The sequence below is a fragment of the Capsicum annuum genome, chromosome 12 (genome assembly GCF_002878395.1).
Source record: "Capsicum annuum cultivar UCD-10X-F1 chromosome 12, UCD10Xv1.1, whole genome shotgun sequence".
Taxonomy (NCBI): domain Eukaryota; kingdom Viridiplantae; phylum Streptophyta; class Magnoliopsida; order Solanales; family Solanaceae; genus Capsicum; species Capsicum annuum.
The window spans coordinates 219,811,823-219,837,664 of record NC_061122.1 but is presented as its reverse complement, the minus strand read 5'-3'; the positions used below and the strand labels follow the sequence as shown (position 1 = coordinate 219,837,664).

At 33.9% G+C, this 25,842-nt stretch overlaps 1 protein-coding gene across 1 annotated transcript; it reads right to left on the bottom strand.

Moving 5' to 3' along the window:
• Window positions 1-9,691: 9,691 nt before the first annotated feature.
• Window positions 9,692-20,378, bottom strand: LOC107856680 (ubiquitin C-terminal hydrolase 12). The gene is made up of 20 exons (XM_047401178.1): window positions 20,049-20,378; window positions 18,854-18,895; window positions 18,645-18,764; window positions 18,146-18,268; window positions 16,846-16,923; window positions 16,630-16,721; window positions 16,118-16,226; window positions 15,968-16,036; window positions 15,722-15,832; window positions 15,450-15,505; window positions 15,188-15,365; window positions 14,977-15,078; window positions 14,818-14,889; window positions 14,588-14,653; window positions 14,128-14,193; window positions 12,224-12,310; window positions 12,028-12,144; window positions 10,764-10,838; window positions 10,610-10,678; window positions 9,692-10,006 (listed from the first exon to the last, which is right to left on the bottom strand). The coding sequence occupies exons 1-20, from the start codon at window positions 20,082-20,084 to the stop codon at window positions 9,932-9,934; spliced, it is 1,743 nt and encodes a 580-aa protein (XP_047257134.1). The 5' UTR covers window positions 20,085-20,378; the 3' UTR covers window positions 9,692-9,931.
• Between the last annotated feature and the right edge of the window lie 5,464 nt (window positions 20,379-25,842).

Genomic DNA, 25,842 nt, shown 5'->3' with positions numbered 1-25,842 from the left:
TAGCCCAATGTAGATCTTCGGTCATCCATATCACCTCCAAAATCAGCATTAATATAACCTATTAATATCAAATCATTCTTCTTTTGAAAGAATAGACTCATATCTAATGTTGCGTTGATATATTTTAAAATCCTCTTTGCAGCTTTAAAGTGTGGCTTTCTTGGTGATTGTGTAAATCTGCTGACATATCCAACAAAAAAAGCAATGTCGGACCTTGTAATAGTCAAATAGAGAAGACTTCTAACTAGAGCTCGAAAGGATTTGGAATCTGCAAGAAACGACCCTTCTTCACGCCTTAGCCTTGTACTGATCTCGAGAGGAGTAGATCATTTCTTGCTTTGTTTCATCCCAAACCTGTCAACAAGCTTCTTAGCATACCCTTCTTGAGTGAGAAAGATTCCTTTACTAGTATTTTTCACCTCTAAGGCAAGAAAATGATGTAGTTCTCCAGTTTCTTGATTTCAAATCTTATGGTAAGTTTTTCTTGAAGCCTTGCAACTTCATCATTGTTATTTCCTGTTATTATCATGTCATCCACGTATAAGAGAACAACTACATGCAAGTCTCCTTGTTTCTTAACAAACAGGCTAGGATTTGAATATGATGCAGCATAGCCACAGAAATTTAAATATTGAGCAATTTTTTCATATCGTGCTCGTGGAGCCTTCTTGAGTCCGTAAAGTGACTTTTTAAGCTTGAAGACATAATTAGGATGTAAGTTAGAAACGTACTCGAGAGGTTGCTCCATATAGATATCTTTCTCAAGTTCTCCGTACAAGAAGGCAGTTTTTACGTCAATTTGCCACAATTTCCAACCATATGAGGCTGTCATGGCTAGTACAACTCAAACTGAGATCATCTTAGCCACCGGGTTGAAGGTTTCTTCGTAATCTTCACCATATTTTTGAGAAATGCCTCGAGCAACCAGCCTTTCTTTCTATCTGTCTGTGCTGCCATCTGTTTTTCTTTTGATTTTGTAAACCCATTTATAAGACATGGGTTGTACATCTCGTGGCTATGGAACAAAGTTTCAAGTTTGATTTTTGTTTAGAGCCTCCATTTCATCATCCAAAGCAAGCTCCCATTCTTTGATTCCTTTAGCTTCTTCGAAGGATGAAGGCTCTTCATCATCAATTTTCCCTGCAAAAAAAAAAGAATACGTACTAACAAAATTTTGTCTCTGAAGCGGGCTGGCTTAATAATAGTTCTACTTGGTCTTTGTGAACCCAGCAAATTATCTTCTTGTTGAGTTTCACGTTGTTGAGTCTCCGGGTTCCCCCTTTCGCTTAGCTCCTCAATAATTTGATTCTTTGGAGAAACACTTGTAATTGGTAAGTTTGAAACTCTAGGGTTCAATGATTTAGAACCCTCTCCTTCCGATGCAACTTCATAATACAAGAAAATTTCATCAAATACAACATCTCGAGAAATAATGAAACGATGAGTTTTCGAGTTCATACACTTCCAACCTTTTTTTCTTTCATCATATCTAACAAATATGCATTTTCTTGCCTTAGGATTTAATTTGCTTCGTTGAGAATTTGAGATATGAACATAACAGATAGAGCCAAAAACTCTAAGGTGTTTAATGCCAGGCTTTTCTCTAAGCATCTATTCATAAGGTGACTTCATGTTGTTTAGAGAAAGCGGCATCCTGTTGATCATATACGCTATATATTTTATACCTTCAACCCATAGGGCTCTAGGTAATTTTTTGGCATGAATCCAACTCTTACATGTCTCTGTCAAGTGCCGAATTTTTCTTTCAGCCACTCCATTTTGTTGTGACGTATCAACACAAGTAAGTTCTCTTTTAATGCCATGTTGACGACAAAAAAGAGAGGAAATCTTCTGAAGTGAACTCACCATCGTTATCTGTTCACAACTGCCTTATCTTTGAACCAAGCTCGCCTTCAACAGTTTCCTTGAACTCCTGAAAATTGTTGAATACTTCTGACTTGTGCTTCGCAAAATAAACATATGTGAATCTAATAAAATCATCAACAAAAAGTAGCATATAAGAGTAGCCAGAGAACAAAGGAGTTCGTGTTGGCCCCATCAAGTCACTATGAATTAGTTCTAGAGAAGTTTTTCTTCTTGACAAGGATCTATCAAATGGAGGACGATGTGTCTTTCCATATTGACATCCTTCAAAAATCTCTCCTCCACCAAAATTGCTTAAATTAGTTAATCCTTTTACTAGATTCAATTTTACCATGACTTTTAAATTTGTCTATGTTAATATGCCCAAGTCTAGCATGCCATAGATATGCAGTATCATTACTACTCATCTTCTAAATATATGAGTTAGAGGCAGATAAGACATATAAATCATTAACTCTCTAACCGGTATGAATGATATCTGCCTTAAGTTCTTTGATACTTCGAAGGAACTTCACGTCATGTGGGCCAAATAGGAGATAGCTTCCCGCATCTATGATATTTGCAACTGAAAATAGATTTTTTGTCATCCCTAAATATGAAACACACTGTTAAGAGTGATTGATTCTTCTTGTTTCTCCTTGATGACGACTATGCCTTCCTTCTCCACGTGATGAACCGTATTATCTGTTGTTACAATGACATCACGATCATTGTATTCCCGAAAGTTGGAGAATTTAAATTTATCTCCAGTGACATGATGCCCATATCCCGAATCCACAATCCAGTCTCTTTCAAAATTGATGGAAGTCATAGCGTCAATTGCTCGGCTCTCTGTCACGAAGCACTTTCCCCAGTCTTCTTCTTCTTCAACAACTTTCTTGGTTTGAGCCATATTACTTTCTTTGGCTCGACGAGATCTTTTTATGTGTCGTATTTTGCCACACTGGTAGCATTTGGGTCTTATAGTTATTTGTAGACTCTTCCTCCTTTCTTAGAGAGCTTGAACCACCTGTGGATCAAAAGTGTGGCATATCTCTCCCTGTTTTTCCTTTAAAGTTCCTTTTGCCAGCTGCAAGAGCATTTCCTTCCCCTTCTTTGATTGATACCCTAGCCATTTGTTTGTCTAGTAACTCCTGTGATGATAATAAATTTTCAAACTCTTCCAAGGATGGTTGTTGAGGCCATCCTTGAATCGATGTTACAAAGCGAATATATTCTGGCTTCAAACCACTAATAATATTTCTTTTTATTCGTGCTTCAGAGATAGCCTCATTCAAATTTAATAAAGAGATCTCCGAACATAGATTCTTAATTCTTAAGATAGTTGGCAACAGAAAGATTACCTTGATCGGCGTTAGCCAATTCATTCTCCAATATTTATAGCCGAGCTTTATTTTCTTATTAAATAACTGATCGGGGATCCTCCATATTTCGTTGACTGATTTGCACCTTATAATATGATCAAATAAATTGGAGGAGATGGATCTCTTCAAGATGAACTCCGTCTTCGCTTTAGTCTTCTTCCACTTCTTATATGCACCATCATTTTTCGGTTCATCGTCATGAGGACTTGTGTTACTTTCGTTGACAATATCCCACAAGTCCTCACCCACAAGGTATGATTCCATACATGTCTTTCATGTATTGGACTAATTTAACAACTCCTACCCAATTCATTACCACAACTGCTAAAATCCATAGAGAGAAATTAGTTGAATCGAAGTCACTAACTCGATCTTGAATAAAATCCAGAAGCCGACGACTGACTATGGCTTTGATACCATGTAGAGAATAGCAGAAGAACGGTGTAAATGGGAGACCTTCTGCTAGCTTAAGATCGAAAGATTCAACTAAAGAAGAGGAAGTTATGAAAGTAGAAGGAGGATATTGAATAAGAGAACTTGGGTATAGAAGAAGACTAATATATGCTTTGTATTGGATTTGCTTTTAAATGGTTACAAATATACAATGTGACTCCTATTTATATTAGTCTATGGACGATTCTATATATCCATACGTCTACAAGGAAAAATCTAGTGATTCTTATCTTCTACCACTCCAGAATATCTAGATAATTCTACAAGAGAAAAATCTAGTGATAAAAATCATCTTTTTAACTTTGTTTCACACTAATAACCTTAGTCATAAGAGTATTTGTCAAAACCATCTTTTTTTTTTTTTGTTTAACGAAACTTCATATTATTGTAAACTAGACATTTTGAAACAAATTCAATTCATCAAAATGATTTATAATATTTCAAATCAGAGAGGACGTAGTATTTTTACCCTTGTGCAATGTCCTCGCAATTTTTGCCATTGTTTTTTGGGCCATTGCTTACCTCTTTATCTTTAGGCAAAGGACCTAGAATATTTTAAATTTTTTTTTGTTCTTTTTAAATTTAACGTGTGATTGCACTTCTTTGGTTTTGCCAGTAGCCTTAACCAAATAATCCCACATATCTGGTGTTTCATTAAAGTTATAAGTATCCAAAGCAACTCAAATTTTTTATTTTCCTCCCAAATCCAACTTGAAATTGAGGCCATTTCTGCACACAGGCAAAGAAATTAAAGAACGCTCTAAAGTGATTATACAAAGAGGAGAGAGTAGAAATAGATGATGTTTTGGTGTGAAAAAATTTAATGTGGATACTTCATTTATAGCAATTGAGGAACACAAAAGGCCAAAAATATATATTTGGTTACATTTCATTATCTTGGATTATCTGAAAAGATATATATGGTTGGTGCGGATAAGAAATTTACAGTCTATTTGTTTTCCTTTTAGCAAATCTTAAATTTAATAAAATAAATAAAATAATTATTTTATAAATCAGGATCAGTCGTCCAGATCAAAAAAATTATCCAATATTTACGGCTCTAAATATATATTGAGTGTCGGTAAGAAATTTACATTTGAAAACTCAATATCAATAGTCTAGATTGTAAATTTTATCTGATATTAATCTCTTACATATTATCTATAGCAATTGAGAGACATAAATGGACAAAAATATAAAACTGGTTACAGTTAATTGTTTTGGATTTTTTGAACAGAGATATATGATGAGTGCCGGTAAGAAATTTAAATTTAGAAATCAGGATTAGTCGTTCAGATCAAAAGAGATTATACTTGCCTCAGATTATCTTTGGTAGGCCATCTTGTGATCATTTGTACTACTAATTAGGATAAATACATCACCTAGGCAAATTATAGGCTCTATGTTATAATGAACGCCCTTCTAATATTATATAAGATGCTAATAAGATCAGTGCATAAATTACCAGTTCATATCGTATATCTGTTACTTGTTGGCTCATACATTTTTTCACTTTGATATTTGACTCATATGAGCTTTTGTACTTATCCAGCTATTATTCTGTCTGTTTCATACCAGTACATGTTGTTTATGTACTAACCTCCTGGGGGCACTACGGTTTATTGATACAGGTTCAGATCCTCAGGATAGCAGACGTCCACGTTAGGCTCTATTGTCATTTTCAACTGATATTTCGGTGAGCTACATCTCCCTCTGGAGCCAGTCTATGCCTAGTATTTTTAATTATATGTACAGGTCTCTAGTTGGGCATGACGGGTCCTATGCCAACTAGTCACTTGTAGTATAGCGTGTTAAACTGACCGGAGGCTTCATGGACATCATGTAGTATTGTATTATACATTTTTTTTTAGTATAATTCCCCCGTGTGTGTGTGTATATATATATATGTTATATTGGGTGTCTTGCCCGTTATTGTCCCATAATCTTGCGTATGTCACCTAGTATTGGTAAAGTAAGTGTTTACGGTTCTTATCCGTCATTATCATTTTGAGGCATGACAAACTTGGTATCAGAGCCTAGGTATAGTTGTCCCAGGGAGTTTATGAAGTCGTGTCTAGTAGGACCTTACTTATCGATGTGTTGCGCGCTGTATTTATAATTAAGGGACTACATGGACATTTAGGAATTTGACCTTCATTTATAATCTAAATCGTGCAACAGAACTAAGTCATAGGAAGTTACTTTTGACTGCTATTCTGCTTATATATGATACAGATCATGTCTACTATAGAAAGGGATAAAGCAACCCAACAGGCTATTATTGGCACTACTGAAGAGGTAACCACTATCATACAATCTCCCGTATTAGTAGATCTGAATAGGACTCAAGAAAGTTGGTTGGATTCTATACTTTCAGGTTCTCAAATGCTTGTAATGGAAGGACCTACAGGGGCTTCTGCACCTCCCGTGGTACCAACAGTAGTTCCTATCCCGCCACCAAATGCCTCAAACCAGGATCTCAAAGGAGCAATATAGTCGCTCACACAGTTGGTAGCCATTCAGGCCCAAAAATAGAATGTGGACGTACCTGTTGCTACTCAGCGAGGGATAGCCGAATCTAAGATCAAATACTTTCTTCGTATGAATCCACTAGAATTCACAAGTTCTAAGCTTGCAGAGGACCCTCAACAATTCATTGATGAGATTCATAGAAATTATAAAGTGATACGAGTATCAAACATATATGCAATTGAATTAGCCGCATATCGATTAAAAAATATTGTTGTTGGTAGATATGATAAGTGGGTTGCCTCGAGAGGTTAGGAAGCTCCCCCATCGGTCTGGACAGACTTTGCAAAAGCCTTCATGGATCATTTCATGCCATTAGAGCTCAAAGAGGCAAGGCTGGATGAATTTCTATCTTTAAAGTAGGGTAATCTCAGTGTCAAGGAGTTTTGCTTGCGGTTTACACAGTTGTCTCGATTTGCTCCAGAGATCGTTAGCACACAGAAGTCACAGATTCATCACTTTATGGTTTAGCACACAGACGTCATAAATTCAGCTCTTTACGAATGGACTTGCGGGTCCCTTGAAGGACCTTCTTTCATTTGCTGCTATGAATAAGGATTTAGATATAGAAAGGATCATGGTGCGTGCTCAACAGTTAGAGGAGGATCAACATAATCGTGAAGTAGATAGCGAGAGGGAGCAAAGTAAGAGAAGGAAAGTAGTGGAGCTTCCACTAGTAGAGAGCCACCTAGGTAGACATAATCGTATATGTGCTACTTATTGGCTCATACGTTGTTTCACTTTGATATTTGACTCATATGAGCTTCTACTTATCTAGCTGTTATTCTGTCTGTTTTTATACCAATATATGTTGTTTATGTACTGACCTCCTGGGGGCACCACATTTTATTGATGCAGGCTCAGATCCTCAGGATAGCAGATGTTTACGTCAGACCCTATTACCATTTTCAGTTAATATTTTGGTGAGCTCCATCTCTCTCTGGAACCGGTCTATGTCTAGGATTTTTTTATTATATGTACAGGTCTCTAGTTGGGCATGGCGGGCCCTATGCCAACTAGTCACTTGTAATATAGCGTGTTAAGCTGACTAGAAGCTTCATGGACATGTAGTATTGTATTGTATAGTCTTGTCAATATAACTCCCTTGTGTATATATATAGCTTATATTGGGTATCTTGCCCATTATTGTTCCATAATCTTTCGTATGTCACCTAGTACTGGTAAAGTAAGTATATACGGTTCTTGTCCATCATTATCATTTTGAGGCGTGACGATTTGTCCGATATTTACGACTCTAAGTATATATTGAATGTTGGTAAGAATTACAATTCAAGACCCAAAATCAATAGTCTAGATTGTAAATTTTGATTGTGTTCTGGCTTTTGCTTCTCAAAGTGTGTATCCTTTCATTTAGGATGACCTAGCGTATTTATAACTCTAGTTGACTATACCATTCAAGTAGACTTCTAACTCCACAATGACTCCTTTGCTTTATGGAGTCTCTTGATCTATCCTCTTTGAATATCTTATCACGTTTAGACTCTTATCCAGTCCATGCTATATGCAGCAATCCATATCCTATCCAATATAAATATATTCCTGAGATGTAGGACTCGTAGTGCAGGTTGGACACATCTTATATTCACTTTGAATAGATATCTTATCACGTTTAGACTCTAATATAGTCCATGTTATATGCAACAATCCATATCCTATCCAACAAAAATCCTAGGACTTCTACTGTAGGTTGGACTCAACTCAAAGGAACAAGTAGAAATAACTTGCTTCCTGCACATGTTCCATAACTTTGTTAATCATTAAATTCTTCTTAAGTCTAATTGACCAAAAAAAAGAAGGATTGAAAGTAGCACCCAATGGTGTGGGGTGGCCTAGTGGTTCAATGAAGTTGGATTGAGCACCATGAGGTCTCAGGTTCAATTCTAACCTTGTAGGGATCCGAAGAGCAGTACAGAATCGGCACCAACCACAAATTCCTACTTACACCAATAAATTTACGGCTAAACTTCCTCAAATTCTTCGTTGTCTGGATCACTTCCCTGGTAAGGATCCATACCATTAAATGTGAAAAGTCACTTTCTTCCCTATTTAGAAGCTTCTCATAATATGACTTCTTTTTGTATTCAGAAACAAACACAGTTTACTCAATTAAAGGTACATATATCATGAACTTATGACGAATGTACCTTGAATCGAGAAAAATTACATATGTTTATGAATACAAAAAAAATACATGCTTCATCACGGTCCACAAGATCAAAATAAATCCCTTTTCTAATTTCACACCTTTTGCATAACTTTTAGGTTATGATCATACGACAACCAGATCAGACTACATTCAATACATTTATTTCCAATACACTACCGAAAAGCTATTGTAAACCAAAAAAAAAAAAAAAATATTTAAGACACTGAGATAAAATCTCAAGTGGTCACACAATTACTCTTTAGGGTAAGGAGCACAGGAAAGGCAGGCTGCGACGATGCTAATACGATTGTTCTCAAAGCAAAACCCGATACAATTATCTTTTACTTTTATATAAATAATAAATATGCTCTTTGATTGTTACAATTATATTTAGTTTTCTTATAAAGTCCCTCAACTTTGTTTTATAACTCAAAAATCACCCAACTAAAGGTGGTTCTTTTACGAAATCACTCAACTTTCCTTTCAAACCCTAAAATCACTCAACTATCGGTATTTCACCTAGAAAGTTAACAATTTGTCTAACGCCTAATTTAATTGAGTAATACATTTGACTTAAACTCCATTTAATTGCTTTTATTTCATGGCTTTCATTATAGAACAATTGTTGTTGATTTTGTGGTAATTGAATGTCTGTCAATTTCAAACATGTCATGTCTCATTGTTATATTTTCCTATAGCATTAATTATTCAAATCCTCGCCATCAAAATGTGATAGAATATAGTCGGAATTCTTTCACTCTTGACAATTTCAAGTTTGAGTTTTACCAATAGAAAAAAATTTCTGTAAAAAATGTTTAATACCTGTAGTGAATCTATTTGGTTTGGATTTGAATTAGTAATATCAGTGTGTTTCGAGTATTGAAGGGGAGCCATGTGACCGGGAGGTCACGGGTTCAAGCCTTGGAAACAACCTCTAGCAGAAATACAAGGTAAGACTGCGTACAATACACCCTTGTAGTGAAGCCCTTCCCCGGACACCGCGCATAGCGGTAGCTTTAGTGCACCGAACTGCCTTTTAGTGTGCTTCGAGTATTGGAAACCTATATTAAAAATGTAATCTCAACAACATATGCAATGAATTAGGGTTATTTGTATGCAACTTTACCAATACATTGTAGGAATAGAGGGGTTTGTTTCCGACATACCCTCAACTCACGTAAAACATAAAAAAGACCTTCAAATTTTGTTTAAAAAATGAAGAAACCTTAGCTTCTGGCATAAAAACTTTAGGCAAACTTGGATCCCCAAAGGAGGAGGAAAAGTAGTTTCAACATTTTGTTATCAAGCAATTTTGGATTAACTTCTTTTTGGGTAGTAAAACGATAGTCTTATGTATTAATATGCGACACAACAAAACATGGAGGCATTGTGGACCTAGATTCACGCGAAGTGTCATCAACTAAAGTAGTAGGATTATCCAGTAACTTGCTAACACAAGTAGTTCCTAATATGTCTGCTTTGACTAGTAAACTTCCATAGCTTCACAGGAGGAACTAGTATATAAACAAAATGATCAGAAAGTGATTTCCAGCTGCTCCTTCGCAAGCAAGTCCGCTACCCCATTTTGCTCCTGATAACTATCAATGACCTGTATTCAAGTAAAATGGATGAGATAAGCAATCTTACTACCAAAGGGTCATGTCATTCTTAACCAGAGGTCTCGGATCGAGCCCTGGATAAGAAAAAAAACTCAGGAGGCATTTTTCCCTTTAATTAGCGTAACGCGGCGTGAGTCTGGATTAGCCGGGCCCGATGCGAGTACCAGACACCAAATGAGAAACAAAAAGAAAGTGTTGTGGACCGTACGAATAGCACAGTGGCCTGTCTATATAGCTAATTATTCAATGACAGTGAATTTAATAATTAGTAGCAAGTATGACTTGATGCTTTTGTGGTTGAGTTTGGTCCAACGTCCATTTCTTTACATGGTGGCCGTGCAGGTATGGGTCTTGGGATCGAATCTCCCTGTCATGCATTGTCAAAAATAATATTCACATGTTTGTCCCATCAAGAAAAAGAATCAGGGCAGCACGTGAGGGAGTGTGTTGAGCTAGATGAGATGATCACATACTTCCAACACTCTCCATAATGTTGGATTTCATGCTGCTACATAGTTCTCAAGACCTAATAATTCTCAGAAGAAACCTTCTCATAGATGTTGCTTCAACATTGTAACAACACGAGTGCATACCTGGTTGGCAGCATTGTCAGTGTGCTCTAATCCAAGGTACTGCTCCCAAGCACCATACACATCTTTTCTCTGGAAACCGATTAGAAATTACGCTATGAAAACATATATGTTGAAGACTATGCATCAACAAAGATGGAAAGGAAGCGGCACATACCTGAAAACAGCTGGCCACTATATCAGTGTCTTGAAGGTAATGGGGACGACCTAGGGAAACAAATGCAAATTTCCACTGCAGAGAAAAAGTACCACACGTCGAAAGACTTTCACGAAAAAAACTATATACTTCACCGAGAAAATGACTAAAAAACGTTTAAGATGACTATGTTTTTTCTTTTTCGGGTTTAGTAAAATCTGTATTTTTCAATAATAACTTCAAACACATGTTCAAATTAATATATGAACAATCAAATGAAGTTTAAACTTCGTATTTTCAACTTTGAACTTTTAACAATAAGTTCAACCCAACTTATGAATAACCAAAAATAAAGTTCAAACTATTTTTCTTGAAAATAGAAAAATCAAATGTTATTAATTTCAACACTGTTAGAGTGGGTAAAAGTCCCACATTGATTGGGAAATGGACTAGTGGTTTGCTTATATGGACTTGGGTAATCCTCACCTCTTGAGCCAGCTTTTGAGGTTGAGTTAGGCCCAAGGTCCATTCTTGACAAACACAAGTTCAACCAACTTATAAACTATCAAAATGAAGTTTCAAGAACTTCAAACACAAGTTCTAACAGTTGAAGAACTGAAGTTCAAACAATTTTCTGGAAAATAGTAAAACCAACTTTAAAAATAAGAGATGAAACAGAAAGGATTCAAATCCACCGAAGTCACAGTATGTCCTTAAGAAAATTATTCCCCTCAAGTATTCGAGGTTATGGAATACATCCTCCCAGGATAAAATGAAGAACTTCGACCAAAAAGCAGTACCTCAAACTCTGTTGACCTACGAACGCACTCAACGGTCGCAAATCACACTAGAGTTTTTTTTTCCAAAATTTTCATATCCATACAACAACAACAACAACAAACCCAGTGTATTCCCACTTAGTGGGGTCTGGGGGGGTAAGATGTACGCAGTCCATACCTCTACCTCTGATGAAGTATAAAATTTTCATATCTATACCTGAGGTAAAATTCAGGTATTTATGGTCATCAAGGTGTTGCTTCATGAAGAGAAACCGTGGTTTAGAAAGGTGCACCCCTTCGGAAAAAGTGCAACTCTTCGGAAAAGTCACAATTCATTGGATAGGTCATAACTATCCAAACTGAAAAGGTGTCTATTCAAATTATATCCTTTACTTGGTGTCTTCTAAGAAAAAAACACGTATTCATTTTTCATTCACACTTATTAAAAACCCAACAAACAATTCTTTGAATAATCTGAGAAATGCAAAGGCATGACGATTGAATACCTCTGAAAACTTCTCATGTGGAACCAGCAATTTTTTCTGAATGCGAGCTTTAACTTCAGTCAATGTCTCATGCTCATGAATAACCAGTAAAAAGGGCTCACCAAAGTTCTGTATTTGCTGTAAACACAAAAGAAAGGAATTTTTATAATTAAAAAACAAACAGTTATTTCAACAATATCTTTTCACATGTACTTACTGCTTGATTTTGAGTTGTATCCTTCATAAAATGATAAACGTGAATTAAGCGACTATGAGGATCCAGGTTTTCCTCCTCTTCAGGAATCTGTAATGCAAACCGTGTCAGTTAAATGCAAACATCTATAAAATCTATGCTACAGCTACTACAGGTTTATACTCAAATGCGGGATGGCAGAAGAAATTGGAATGCTAGGGAGGTAGAGGATTTTCGATAACTACTTCACAATGGTTAAAATCAGCCTCAATTGCTCAAAAGTAAGGTGGATTCAAAGATCTGAGGAGTTAGACTAATGAAATAGATAGAGGAGGATCCAGGATTTTGAATTTGATGGATCAACCTTTAGCTTCTTACAAATGAACTTATTGCAATTTTGAAATCATTGGTCAATAATGTAATATTTGTTAAAAATTTAAGTAAATTCCATATGTTTCATATTTATATATTTGTCAAGAACTCTCATATCCAAAAGATGAATTGGCGGAAATAAGGATGTTGTGATGGATGTGTGGGTTTACTAAGAGAGATAGGATTAGAAATGAGCTTATCCGAGATAAGGTGGGAGTGACTTTGGTGGAAGACAAGATGTGAGAAGCGAGATTGAGATGGTTCGGGCATGTGATGAGGAGGTGCACGGATGCCCTGGTGCGGATGTGTGAGAGGTTGGCTATGAATAGATTCAGGTGATGTAGAGGTTTACCGAAGAAATATTAGAGGGAGGTGATTAGACATGGAGCAGTTATATCGTACCGAAGACATGAACCTTGATAGGAAGGTGTGGAGGACGCGAATTAGGGTGAAAGGTTAGTAGGAAGGAGTGTGTCTATGCTAGTAGGTTCGTGCTAGTAATCATAGTGCTACGCTTGTAGTGTCTTGTTCTTAAGAGTTTTGGTGATGTTTGTTTGTTGTTCCGAGTAGATAGATTGTAGCATTATTTTGTGGCAGTCTCGTTTCAGTTACTACCTATTATTTCTTGTTCTTAGCTTATTTATGTCTTTTTCTAGACTATTTTTGTCTTGAACTAGGGGTCTATTGTAAACAGTCTCTCTACCTCACCACTGAGGGAGTGGTACGGACTACGTACACTCTACCCTCACCAAACCCCACGTGGTGGGAATATATATGCACACACACTGAATGAAAAACACTCTGTTCAGATGAATCCAGTACTTGTGCTCCGCATCCATCGCTGCTAATAGATGTTATCTGAGTGATGAAGACTAGGAAACAGTGAATCATCATTTACTCCATTGCAGCGTATCAAGGCAATGCTGGGAACGATATTTAAACATCTATAGGCACGCTCAAAGGGTGCCTAGAAGGCTGAAGCAGATATGAGAACTATTCTATTGTGTATCTTATGGACTTTATCGCAGGAGAGAAACAATGCTTGCTTTGAAGGGCATATAGATCACATAAATGGAACTCGTGATGTCTTCAAAATCTGTATCGCTGGCGTAAAACTAGTCCCCTAGTGAATCTGAATCAGTAAATGGACTTTCTGGTTTTGTTGGATCCTTAGATGCTTTCTGTACCATCTTGGTTTTTTATTAATAAACTTATATCGTACAAGAAAACAACGATTGTAGAAAATAAAACATATTAATGGCACAACAACACAAGAACAGCATGACAGATGACACAAAGAGAGGTAGAGAGAGACCAAATATTCATATGAACAACATTAAATACATCATGCCACAGCACAATATGCTAGATGCTTAAGCAGAAAACGAATGTAACGATACGAAGATTGTAGCTTAAAATGGAATAAGAAAAATCAGTGAAATGAGTGACAAAATCAGTGAAATGAGTGGCATTCATATAGATCCATTGCACAAAAGTAAAACTTTACCTGCTTTAGTGATAAGCTAAGGAAGCAAACATCAAATATCAAAAAGTACCTCCTCCGCACGTAGTGTGCAGTATTTATCATTTATATTCTCAATCTTTTCATCAAGGGGAAAAATCTGCAGTAAAAAGATGGATGCCAGGTTACAAATGCTACCAAGGAGCAAACTTGAAAACACAGTTACATCACGTCTCTTTCATGAAAATTTGTACCTCAAAGGTATTTAGGCACATCATTGCATTCACAAACACATGTATTTAGCTACATCATTGCTCAATAAACATATATACACAAAGACACATTATGGCGTTATTCTTTTCTTTAAAGTTTAACCTAACATTGGATATTCTCCACTGTCTTCAGCACCATAAAACTGTGCTCTTTAGAAAACAACGGAATAAGTACAACAGATTAAACGTACAACCAGTGAGCTCATCTGAGTACTGAGAAACGAGAAGGATCTCATCACATCTAAAACCACAGTAAAAGGAAGTTATGCAACATCATAGAACCTTATATATCTTGTGGTAAAAAATTTCCAGCAATCTTAGTTCAGCATCCGAACGTGACAATTCAACCTGCATCATAACACTAGATATCATGAGTGATCCACTTGCTACTGAACAGACAAGGTACTAGTTCCCACAACGTGTTGTATAGACTTTTTACTTATTAATAGAGAAGAGAGAGTGTTCAAAGATATCCAGTTCTAAAGCACAAGAAAACTCCAAAGTCACCTGACCTCAGTTTTCACGGCATTAAGAACATCGCCTAAGGTACTTTGTTTTGGAGATCTGACAGTATAGATAGTCACCTGAAAATGGTCGGTCAAAGATTATATTACAGAAAGGTGAGGAAAAAATGTGTCGTAAAAGCAAAAAGAATGCCTTTCAGCACTCACTTGATCTTTGTCAGCATGATTAAAATTAACTTGGAGAGTTTTTAAGTCCTGCAGCTCCAGGAGAGGAATATCCAGGACTTCATAATATAAGATATCTGACCTCTATCCAAAGAGGGGGACGATGTCAACAAGCAATAGTTAGTATAATAAACAGTTATACGCAGTAAGCAGATACCTGCATATCTAGGAAAATCCGAAAAGGACAAAATACCTGATTATAGTGACTCAGCATTTCTGTGAGACGATCAACTCCACGATACCTTATTGGCTGAGGCTTTGGCTGCTGTGAGTAGCAGTTATGTGATGTAAGTCTTACTTTTGATGGATCATCCAAAAGAAGATGGCGAGCTAAGCATTCAACAACTTCATCATAGTTGTTCAGCTTTGACCTAGAATTATGTGTCATCAACCAATGAAAAGAGTTGACAAAATATCAACCTAGAACTACTAATCATACAAAACCAGATACATACAACTCCAGAGTGAACTCGTCCTCCTTGGGTTTCTCCAATGAACGAAACCGAACAACCTGGAAACCATCGAATAGAGTTCACAACTGTTAAAATGACAGGGCTTTTAAAAATATATGTTGGAGTCCCACATCGGTGCGTTAAAGGGTCTTTGGTCTCCGTATATGGTCTTGGGCAATCTTCCTCTCATGAGCTAGCTTTTGAGGTTGAGTTAGGCACAAGGTCCATTTCTTTATCAATATACAACTAAAACAATGAGAGCATGCAGCACAAACCTGGCGATTGTGCACGTATTCCAAAAATGAAGGGACCTCTGGAAAGCGACATTGTTCATTCCCTTGCTTCCGAAGGGATTTCTGAAAGCAAATAATATCCCCATCTTCTAACTGCAAAGCCAGGGTAGTGCATAAAATTTTTCATCGCTAATAGATCCATCAGAAGAAACAATTGAAGGAAATCGACTACACAAGCAAATGCATTAAACAAAAAACAAAGGGGCTATCGCAATTGATTCCACGTACTTGAGAACGACGGAAACTCAGATTCTTGTCAATATGTTCACACATCACATTCGGTTCAAATTTTATTTCCTGTGAATAACAAAACCTGAAAATCACACATCATATATTTTGAGTTAAGAACCTGACAGCAAGAGAAGAAGAAAAATTAACCTCAAAAAGTTCAATTTCTTCATCAGACGAAAAGCCAGCCAACTCATTTAGTTTTGCCAATATCTCCAGCGGCTTACCACTTCCTTTCACAAAAAGCCGTCCAACATACCTGAAGACAAAAATGGAATTAAAAAGAGACCAAAATACCGAATATACACAACCCCAAACAATTGGATTTTAACAGCACTTCAAGGTTCAAATTCGTTAAAATTTTGGATTGACCCTTCCAATAAAATGTCCTTAACAAGTCCAAAAGAAATCACAAACAAATCAATGAAGGTAGTCTTCTGACTTTTTCCCTTTCTCGTTGTATACTCATGCTAACTACGCTTTTGAATCTTTACAAATTTTAGACCTCTACGTTGAGTAAAAGTCAAAGCATCATACCATGTGCTCATGTTTTCTCAAAAAAAAAAAAAGAAAGAAGAGGAAATCCAGTCTCCAGAATCCAAACAAGAAAATGACTACTTTTAGTGAAAGTATTCAAACTATAAAGAAGCAAAATGTAATACCTAATCCTCTCTTTCAGAGGGTCATAAAGTTTTAAAAATAGAAGAATTTCTTCCCTGGTCGTCTTCCCTGGTGGATATAAAGGTCGCAAATCCTGCAAGAATACACAAAATATAAAATAAAATGTAAAAGTAAACATGCAGAATAAAGCCTCACAAAGAAAACATGTGACAAGTCAATCACTGAAAAGGATGACAAGAAGGCAAGTAATGCATTACCAGGCATAATTCTACTTCCAGAAAAAGTTTTAGCTCATCGTTGTTCAATTTATTGGAAACCTCTCTCAGTTCACCAACCTGAAAGTACATCATGCAAGATCATTAACACCAAGTTAATCAACAACGCCTATTCTTTAACAGATTGTAGAAGACATGCACTACAGAAGAAAGATTGCAAGATAAAAATGATCGCGATACCAGCAACAATCGTCACGCTTCAAGAAAATCTGACCTGAAGGGTCAAAATACCTCCAACCAAAAAAACACTACCAACTGAAGACATCTATTTTTCTAAGCAAGGCGATATTGGTGGATGTCAAACTCAATAATCAAAATTTTCAGGAAACAAAGCTAAGATAGCAATAAATACTGCAGTACTTAGTGGATCAAAGTCCACATAGCTTTTTTGGTAATGGTGGTGCACAGGCCAATTTGTGCAAACCTTAACGATTCCACCAGGTATCTGCTATTTCCTACCAGCACAAGTACCGGGTTGAGCCCACATAACTCTTGTCAAAGATATAATTAATTAAATTAAAGTACGGTCTCTCTAACATTTTAGACACATACTTTAACAAGGTATCAAAGCAGGCGGAGGTCCTGGGTTCAAATCTCACAACAAACCTTTATCAAAAAGAACTTCTACGTGTTTGGCTCATCAACGGGACACAAGCCCACACGTGAAGGGTGTCTGCTGAAGATATAATTGATCAAATAAAAGTATCTCTCTAACAGCTTAACAATTTAGATGAGATGGTCACATACTTCAACAACTATATTACTCCCTATGTTTCAAAAAGAAAGATTTGTGTTAACTTGATATGAAAATTAAGAAAATAAAGAGGACTTTTGAATCTTGTGGTTTTAAATTAAAATTATGTCAAATGTACCAAAATGTCCTTTAATCTTGTAGTCTTAGATATGCCAAGGGGAAAATTTAAATTAAAGTGTTGCCAAGAAAAAGAAAGGGCCATTTGTTTTGAAAAAGAATAAGAAGGAAAGTTGGACATACTTTTCTAAAAGGAGGGAGTACTCTATTTATTCTTGCAAACATACAAAACGGTTATCCTTACCTATAGCGTCTGTTGGTAGGACAGATTAACTACATCAAGCACAAGAAATTAATGAATCAAACTGTCTCATATAGTTGAAGAAGAAAAATAATAGTAATGAATTCCTTTAAAATGCTTATATCATACACTAACATGAAATATACAAAGAATTATCCCCCATAAAGCTGCAGTCAGAACTCAGGCGAAGAGCGCACTGCAAAAAGATAGGCTTGTCAGACAGAACTTACAGGTCGAATTTCCTCTAGAGCTGTCAATGCACGATTAGGCCGATATGTGTGGTTCTGGCGTTTTGCCCATAGCCAGTAACGTTGAAATTGCACTGGTATACCAAATGCCTTAGCAACTTCTTCCTGGAAGCAGATGTACCATCAGACAAGCACCACACTTGAGACTTACATTGATCGACCAATGACATATCTTTAGCTTATCAACTGAGAGAGCCAACATAATTTTGTGAACCATCATCACCTAATCATTAGAACTCCTTGTTCTCAATTTTTAAGATTGTGTTCTCATTTTTTTACTTGCATTAGCACTCGGAATTCGAAGTTTTATCTTTTGACTCAATATAAAACAAGTACAGGAAGTTTAAATTTCATATTTCAAGTTGTAGAAGTAGCAAATCACACGACACCTCTTTATTAAACAACGGAAACTGAACTCATTCCTGTGCAGTTCATACAATTGCTCGTCAGAAAACAAAATACAACAGAATGATAAATGTACCTTGAATTGACTAAATGACATCTGTTTCTGAATACGAAAAGAACGCACTTTATCATGGTCCACAAGATCAAAATAAATATCCTTCCCAATTTGTTCACCGAGGTCTTCATCACGAGCTACCTGGAAAATAAAATGATTGGTTTAGTTAAAAGTTTCTCAAGTATAAAGACACAAGAAGAAAGGGATAGAGACAAAAAGTTGAAACAAACCTTGATTATTGTGTAGAGACAAGCCTGTTTTTTCACTCTTACCTGAAATTTGAGGTCACTAAGTGATTACTATGACTGAACCAGTATAATGAGAATTAAATCAGCAGTACTGAATAGAAATCCACCCAAAGATGCTAGGCTATGTCCTTATCCACATTGAATATAATCTTTTGTCCTCGTCACTTTCACGTATATATACAAGCATATATGCGTTTGAATATTTTATTAGTTCTACGGTGGATTGTTGCCAAAATGTGGATTACCAGAATATATCGAATTTCGGAAGGCCTAAGATCTGACATAATTGCAACATTTGGAAGTACTGCGTTACCGATGGATAGTCTTGGATGCACCATGACATTGTGCATGCGCGATATTGTGTTTGTATCTTCGTTTGACTATGTTTATATAAGATGACATTATTTATGTAAGTTGTCTTAGCCTTGTTAAGTTATCCAGTTTGCTAGGCAGGGTAAGTGCCTGTTTAGCGCTAATAAGGGGGCTTTCAAAATTGCGTCAGCGACGTTCACACAGAAATACAGCAAATAAATTCATTCAGTATACATTTTAACCAAATTTTAGGCCAATTTCACACCAGATTCACAGAGGACTACTTTAAAACAAAACAAAAATACACAAAACTGTAGAAAAAAGGTGAATGCACACAGCAAGACAAATAATAAATTCAGTAACAATCGCATTTTAAAGAGAAATTTCAGGTCAACTTCACGCTGTTATAACATCAGACTGCATTCAGCACATTTATTTACAAAACTGCACCAAGAAGAGCTACTGCAAACAAAGAAAATACACAGAGTGGAAGTGCAAGAACGAAGTGAATATAAACAGCAATAGTAACAATAACTTTTTAAAAGAAATTTTAGGTAAATTTCACAACACATTCACATTGGAGTACTGGACCATATTCAGCACATTTATTTTCAAAATTCAAAACTATACCGAGGAAAGCTTACCGCACAAAAAAAGTACGCAAATCAAAGTGAATACACACAAAAATCAGATTTTTATAACAAATTTCAGATCAACTTCACACCACAATCACAACAATCTCATGCAAATTGCCATGTATAAGTAACACATGGAAGCAATCAAAGTTAAAAAGCAAAAGTGTCTGTAAAAGCAAATGAAAACGAAGAAAAAAGAAAAAAAAAAAAAAAAAGAAGAAGATTATTACGTCTATCTTCATCGTCGGAGGAGTGATCAGTGACATTGCCGTAAAACGGAGACAGTAAAACTAGCTGCTGACTTTGTTGTTGAGCTATGTAATCTGTATGATAGTTTTACTTGTCACCATTTTATTTTTCGAGTTATATCTTTATGAAATTTGATGAATATTTATTATGTATAATTTAATATTTAAAATTTAAATAATTAAAAAATTATTAAAAAAAAATTATAAATTATAATTCTTTCTTATTAATATAACAAAAAAATATAAATTAACCTCAAAAAGTGAATGGTAACAGAGAATACAAAGTAGACAAGGAAAAGGAAGTGGGAAATGAGTCAGATGTGCCGGTGTTCATTTACTTTACTAATGGCTGTGGGTCCCACTTATTCTAATATCTTCTCTTTTTCTCACCCCTCCATTCACTCCTCCCCAATCCCCACAAACCCACGACTAGACATGCTTTTATTATGATAATTTTAATTTTTGTTATTTAAAAAAAAATATTATTATCATATTAAATTAGTTTGATATTTTTAAATTTGATTTTAATATTTTATGATATGATAATTTGATAATCATACTTTATTTGATTTTTACTTACATATATTCATATAAAAAAAATTATAACTTTAAATTTTAAAAACGTCTCAATCATATTAAACTAATAATTATCTTTATTAATCAATTATACAAAAAAGAACATTTCAATCAGATTGAATAATGTGAAATGCAAACTCTAAATAACATTACCTAAATTTAAGCAAAGTACTCCTAAATAATAAGTTTTCAAAAATAATTTATTTCTTAATAAAAGTTACTTTTGTGTTCAATTGGCTAATGAATAATATATAAATATATTTAATAATCTTAAATATAATATATATGTGGGTTTTATATGTTATTAAAAAACTTTAGTGCGGTATACGGTATTTCGATATTTATTGCATAAATACCAAATATCATACCATATATCATAATAATTTAAAATTTCTATCAAATACCATACCAAATACAATAACATCCATACCGCGATATAAAAAATTTCGATCTCAATCTGATATTCGGTATATACTATACCATGCATACCCCTACCCACGCCCCCCTCAACTCAACCCCTTACCTCCTCCTCCCCAAAAAAGAAACTAGTCTACTTGGTGGCTAATTTAAAAAGAAATTAATATATATATATTGTTAATTAATAGTAAACGTATGTATAAAAAAAATTATATTGATATAATAATGTGTGTTGTTATTATAAAAATAATTGATCCGAGATATTTGAATGTTATATATCACTGAGAGCACGTAGTTCATCTCGTCTCTTACTTCCGAAAAGGTGGTTCTCCAAACTGTTCTTTTGCATAAACTCATAAACCAATAGCTCTTTACTATCTTTCATAGACGATGTCCCTCACTGCCTTTACTATCTTTCATAGATGTTTATGTTATCAAAGCCACCAATAGCCTTTGAACTTATAGGCAATTGATAAATATACCGTTGTATTACGTATAGTTTTGTTTTGTGCGTTTTCATGAAAATTGAAGATTTAATGAAAATCAAAAAGTAATTGTCTAACGTTACATAATTTGTAGAAAATACTTGAGTATAAACTGCTATGAAATATGCAAGAATTAAATTGAACGAACAGAATATAGGAATTATTATATATCCTTGAAACAAAAAATAGAATTTTGATTGGTGAATACGTACATGTTCACCCTAAAAACAATTTTCTTATTTCTAACTTTTTTAATTTAGTATTTCCAACCCATGAAATAAATAAGAGATAATACATAAAATACCTGAACTTAAAATTAATGTATAGTTCATATATAGAACGGGATCTTTCATGATTACTCACAACCTAAAATAATTCAATCAAAAATTAAATTATAATAAAATTGGGATCGTTGTTGACAATCAAAAACAAAAGTTTGTTGAGTGTTTTATAGCAATAAAACTATATTATCCTTATTTATTAGCTAACAAAAGTTTACGACATTTTAATAGAATGTATTTATTTTTTTTCATCCAATCGCAACTAACCTTTTCAATTTTGATATAACGTACATGCGATGCACGTGTATATCACGTTAATAATAATAATAATAATAATAATAATAATAATAATAATAATAATAATAATATGATTTTACTATATCATTCCTAATTAATTATTATAAGTTATTTATGTATTTTAAAATTAATATTATTTAATTAAAAAAAAGTAAATTCAATATTTATGACATGTCTGCTTCAATCAGGATTTTACTATATTACCCCTAATTAATTATTATAAATTATTTACGTATTAAAAAATTAAAAATAGTTACTAAAAAATTTAAAAGAGATAGTTATGACATGACAGTTTCAGCTGCTTTAGACGTGAATTTACTATGTCACTCATAATTAATTATTATATAAGTCATTTAATTATTAAAGAATTAATAATATTTAATTAAAAAATAAAATAGACATAAAGTAACAAATTAATTTTTTGATGTTTTTATAACTCACTTAAGTATTAAAAAATTAATAATATTTAATAAAAAAGATAAAATAGGCATAAAATGATATATTATTTTTTGATGTTTTCATTTAACTTGACATCTTATATAGGACCACTTGAAAAAGAAATTCACAAGTATTTTTTATAATAATTTTACTATGTCACTTCTAATTAGTAGAATAAAAGAAATATTTTATGAATCATAATAATTAAAAAAACTTAAATTATTTAAAAAATATAATTGATTATCAATGTCACAAAAGTTTGAACAACTTAAAATATTGTTATACAAATTTCATTAATCTAAATATAATAATCTATGCCTAACTTAAAATTTATCAACCAAATGAATGGAGGTTTTAATTTAATGATAAAATTATACATGACGTAGAATTTTTAAGAATCAACATTGGCCGTGCGTAGCATGTCGTAAGGCCACTAGTTTTTTTATAAAAGACATGAAAATGCTATATGTCTTTGTAACCAAAAATTTTGTGGTTGTTTTCTTTGTACATTTTTTTGTTCTCATGATCAAAGATTTTGCAACAAAGTTTTCTTTCTACATTTTTTTTGCCCTCATGATCAAAAATATATATATATATATATATATATATATATCACAAATATTAGGAGAGTAGTTTAATTAATAATTAGAACTTTGAGATTAATTTATATTATAGCTATTAAATTTGTACTTATTTGAAAGATGTAAAAACTTTACTTGTTAAATCTATCCCTTTTTTGAACTTTACTCTAAATCCTAATATTTAAAACATCAAAATATTATTTACTTAAAAAGTCAACAAAAAAAATTAATTTCGTCAAAGAAGTCATTTATATAGTTATTAAAGCTTTCATACAAAAAAGAATTAAATTTGCAACCTGCTCAAATTATCATAATTGTAAATGTCAAGGTTTTGCTAATTTATCTAAACAAAAGGAAAAGTGAATTCCTCTAAATATTTCATATTTTCACAAGCTCCTTTAAATCCTATAAGCAGAAGCTCATGTACTTATGGTTGAGTGAACTTAATTCTAACATTCTACCTTCTAAGGAGATGTTTTGATAAAAACTTTCAACTGCAGACAAAATTATAGTACTGAGATGTGATAGCCAAGCTTCCAAGTCAAACTTTAACGTGAAGGCCTAATGGCTAGGAACAACACTTGCAACTTCTTCTAAGATTATATATATTGGTCCTGGTAGGACAAGCCCTTAAAGCTAGCAATAATCTAATAACATTTGCATGCTCACCTCTGACAGCATGATGTAGAGGCATATCGCCTTCAACCTCGACACACAACAACATTCTCTCACACAATCAAAATTAGGAGAACTGTGCGTTGATCAACAGTTGGTCAATCTCTGTGTATCCTCCAGCACAAGGATCATGTGTAATGGGAGTGTTTCATCTTTATTTAAGCCTTCAAATAAGCTCTCATCTCTAACAATAGTTGCACACAAGCTAGATGGGCATACAAACATGTTAGATGAAGAAAATTGTCTCCATCTTGCCAGTCAAATTATCTAGGGTGTGATGTAGGGCGTTGAGGTTTCCATTCTCGGTGATGTCAAAGAGATTTCACAATCCACTTCATTAATCACTAAGTTACATCCGTAGATACAAGAAAAGCTACTATAAAAGACCTATTGTGCCACGCTAACTTTCTTTCCTCCTCCCGATCGTTCTTTATTTTTCTTTAATGGGACAAAAAGTGGGGCATTGCAACAAATAACACGATCCTAACTTATTCGTATTAACCTATAAAATACTTTTATTTTTATGAAACTTCAATTCTAATGCAACTAACCCTTCCAATTTCCTATAGAACCAAACATAAAAAAGAAACTACCTGTAAAATTTGCTCTTTTTTGGGGTATGTTGTCGCCGCACCACATTCTCTGTATTTCTCGAACAACTCAATTTTTTTCTTGTCTGTCTGATATAACTATAGATTAAACTAAAGCAACTTTCAAAGCACATAATTAGCATATAAAAGTAATTACAGACTCACTTAAGGCTGATTGCTCCTTGTGAGCTGATTTAGAACTAACACTCTTGAACGAAAATTTTAAAACATACAATCATGCATGAAATACATCTGAAACTTTAGTTTGTCAAGTTGATGGATTCTAAAGCTATTGTAAAAGTTTTTCTTATATGTTGGAAGTTCATATAAGGGCATAAAAAAGCGGTCAAAACATGAAATCATAACAAATAAATAAAAGGGCCTGAATCAATAAACATCACATTGGGAGAAAGAGATTAAAGATGACAACCCTCCAATCTTCAAGTTTCTTGAATTCATATAATATTTTTGTTCCCTCAACATCATGTAGAAGAGGATTGATAAGAGGAATATTAATATTTCATGAATTAAAACACATAAAATTTCTCTTCCAATTCTTCTGAAAGTTTAGCTAATAAGAATAAGCGCCCGACCTAAGTTTCCAGTCCAATACGATATTATAAGGCTTTTGTTAAAACTAGAGGATTCATAAACAAAAGGATACTAATTAATTTTTAACCTGGTTTCATATATTTAATTTTTGCCCATATATTAAGTTTTCCATAAACTTAAAACTTGCCAACTTTGAACTTATCATGTGCAGGAAAACATCCAATCATTTACTTTTAAAAATTACTTTTTGGTATGATGCTTTAATGAAAAAGTCGGTTTTGCATCAAAATATCACTCGATTGAAGAAATCAATTAAGAAAAAACACTATAAAAAGTTAATACCAATTTTTGATCTTTATAAACTACTTCATTCGACGGTAACATGCTTGTTTCGTCCAATTTTTTATTAAAAAAAGGAGAATTCATTGTTCAAATTTCCATTTGAGAGATTAAAGGCAAAATCCAAGGTAAAGGAATATGATAATAAATACAAGAAGACTAAATCAAACCAAAATCAAACCCAAAATAATCAAATGCAAAAAAAAAGAAGTCGTATTAATAGAAGAAGAAGCCTATATATGTTGAAATTCTATTTTCAAACAAATTCTACAAATCTCACGTCCGTTTGTGGTTTTGTCAAAATTTTATTAGGACTCTTTTAAGGCAATTTTTAATTTTTCCAAAAATATATAATTTTTTCAAAATTATATGTTATTAGTGTTTATATAGAACAGTAATTTGAGAAAAAAGAGAAAAAACGATTTTATCTGAAGCATAGACTTTTAATAAAGTGCAAAAAATTCAAATCACTTTACTAAGGGTTTTCACATTTTTTAATAATAATATATTAAAAATGTGAAAACCCTTAGAAAAGTGATTTGAAT

What these genes read in the sequence shown, in the direction of transcription:
- LOC107856680 (XM_047401178.1), bottom strand. Translation starts at nt 20,084, where the DNA reads ATGTCACTGATCACTCCTCCGACGATGAAGATAGAC. An exon ending in TGTCATTTAGTCAATTCAAG is followed by an intron (nt 18,269 to 18,644) that starts GTACATTTATCA and finishes ATCTGCTTCCAG; the next exon opens with GAAGAAGTTGCTAAGGCATT. An exon ending in CTCTAGAGGAAATTCGACCT is followed by an intron (nt 16,924 to 18,145) that starts GTAAGTTCTGTC and finishes ATGTACTTTCAG; the next exon opens with GTTGGTGAACTGAGAGAGGT.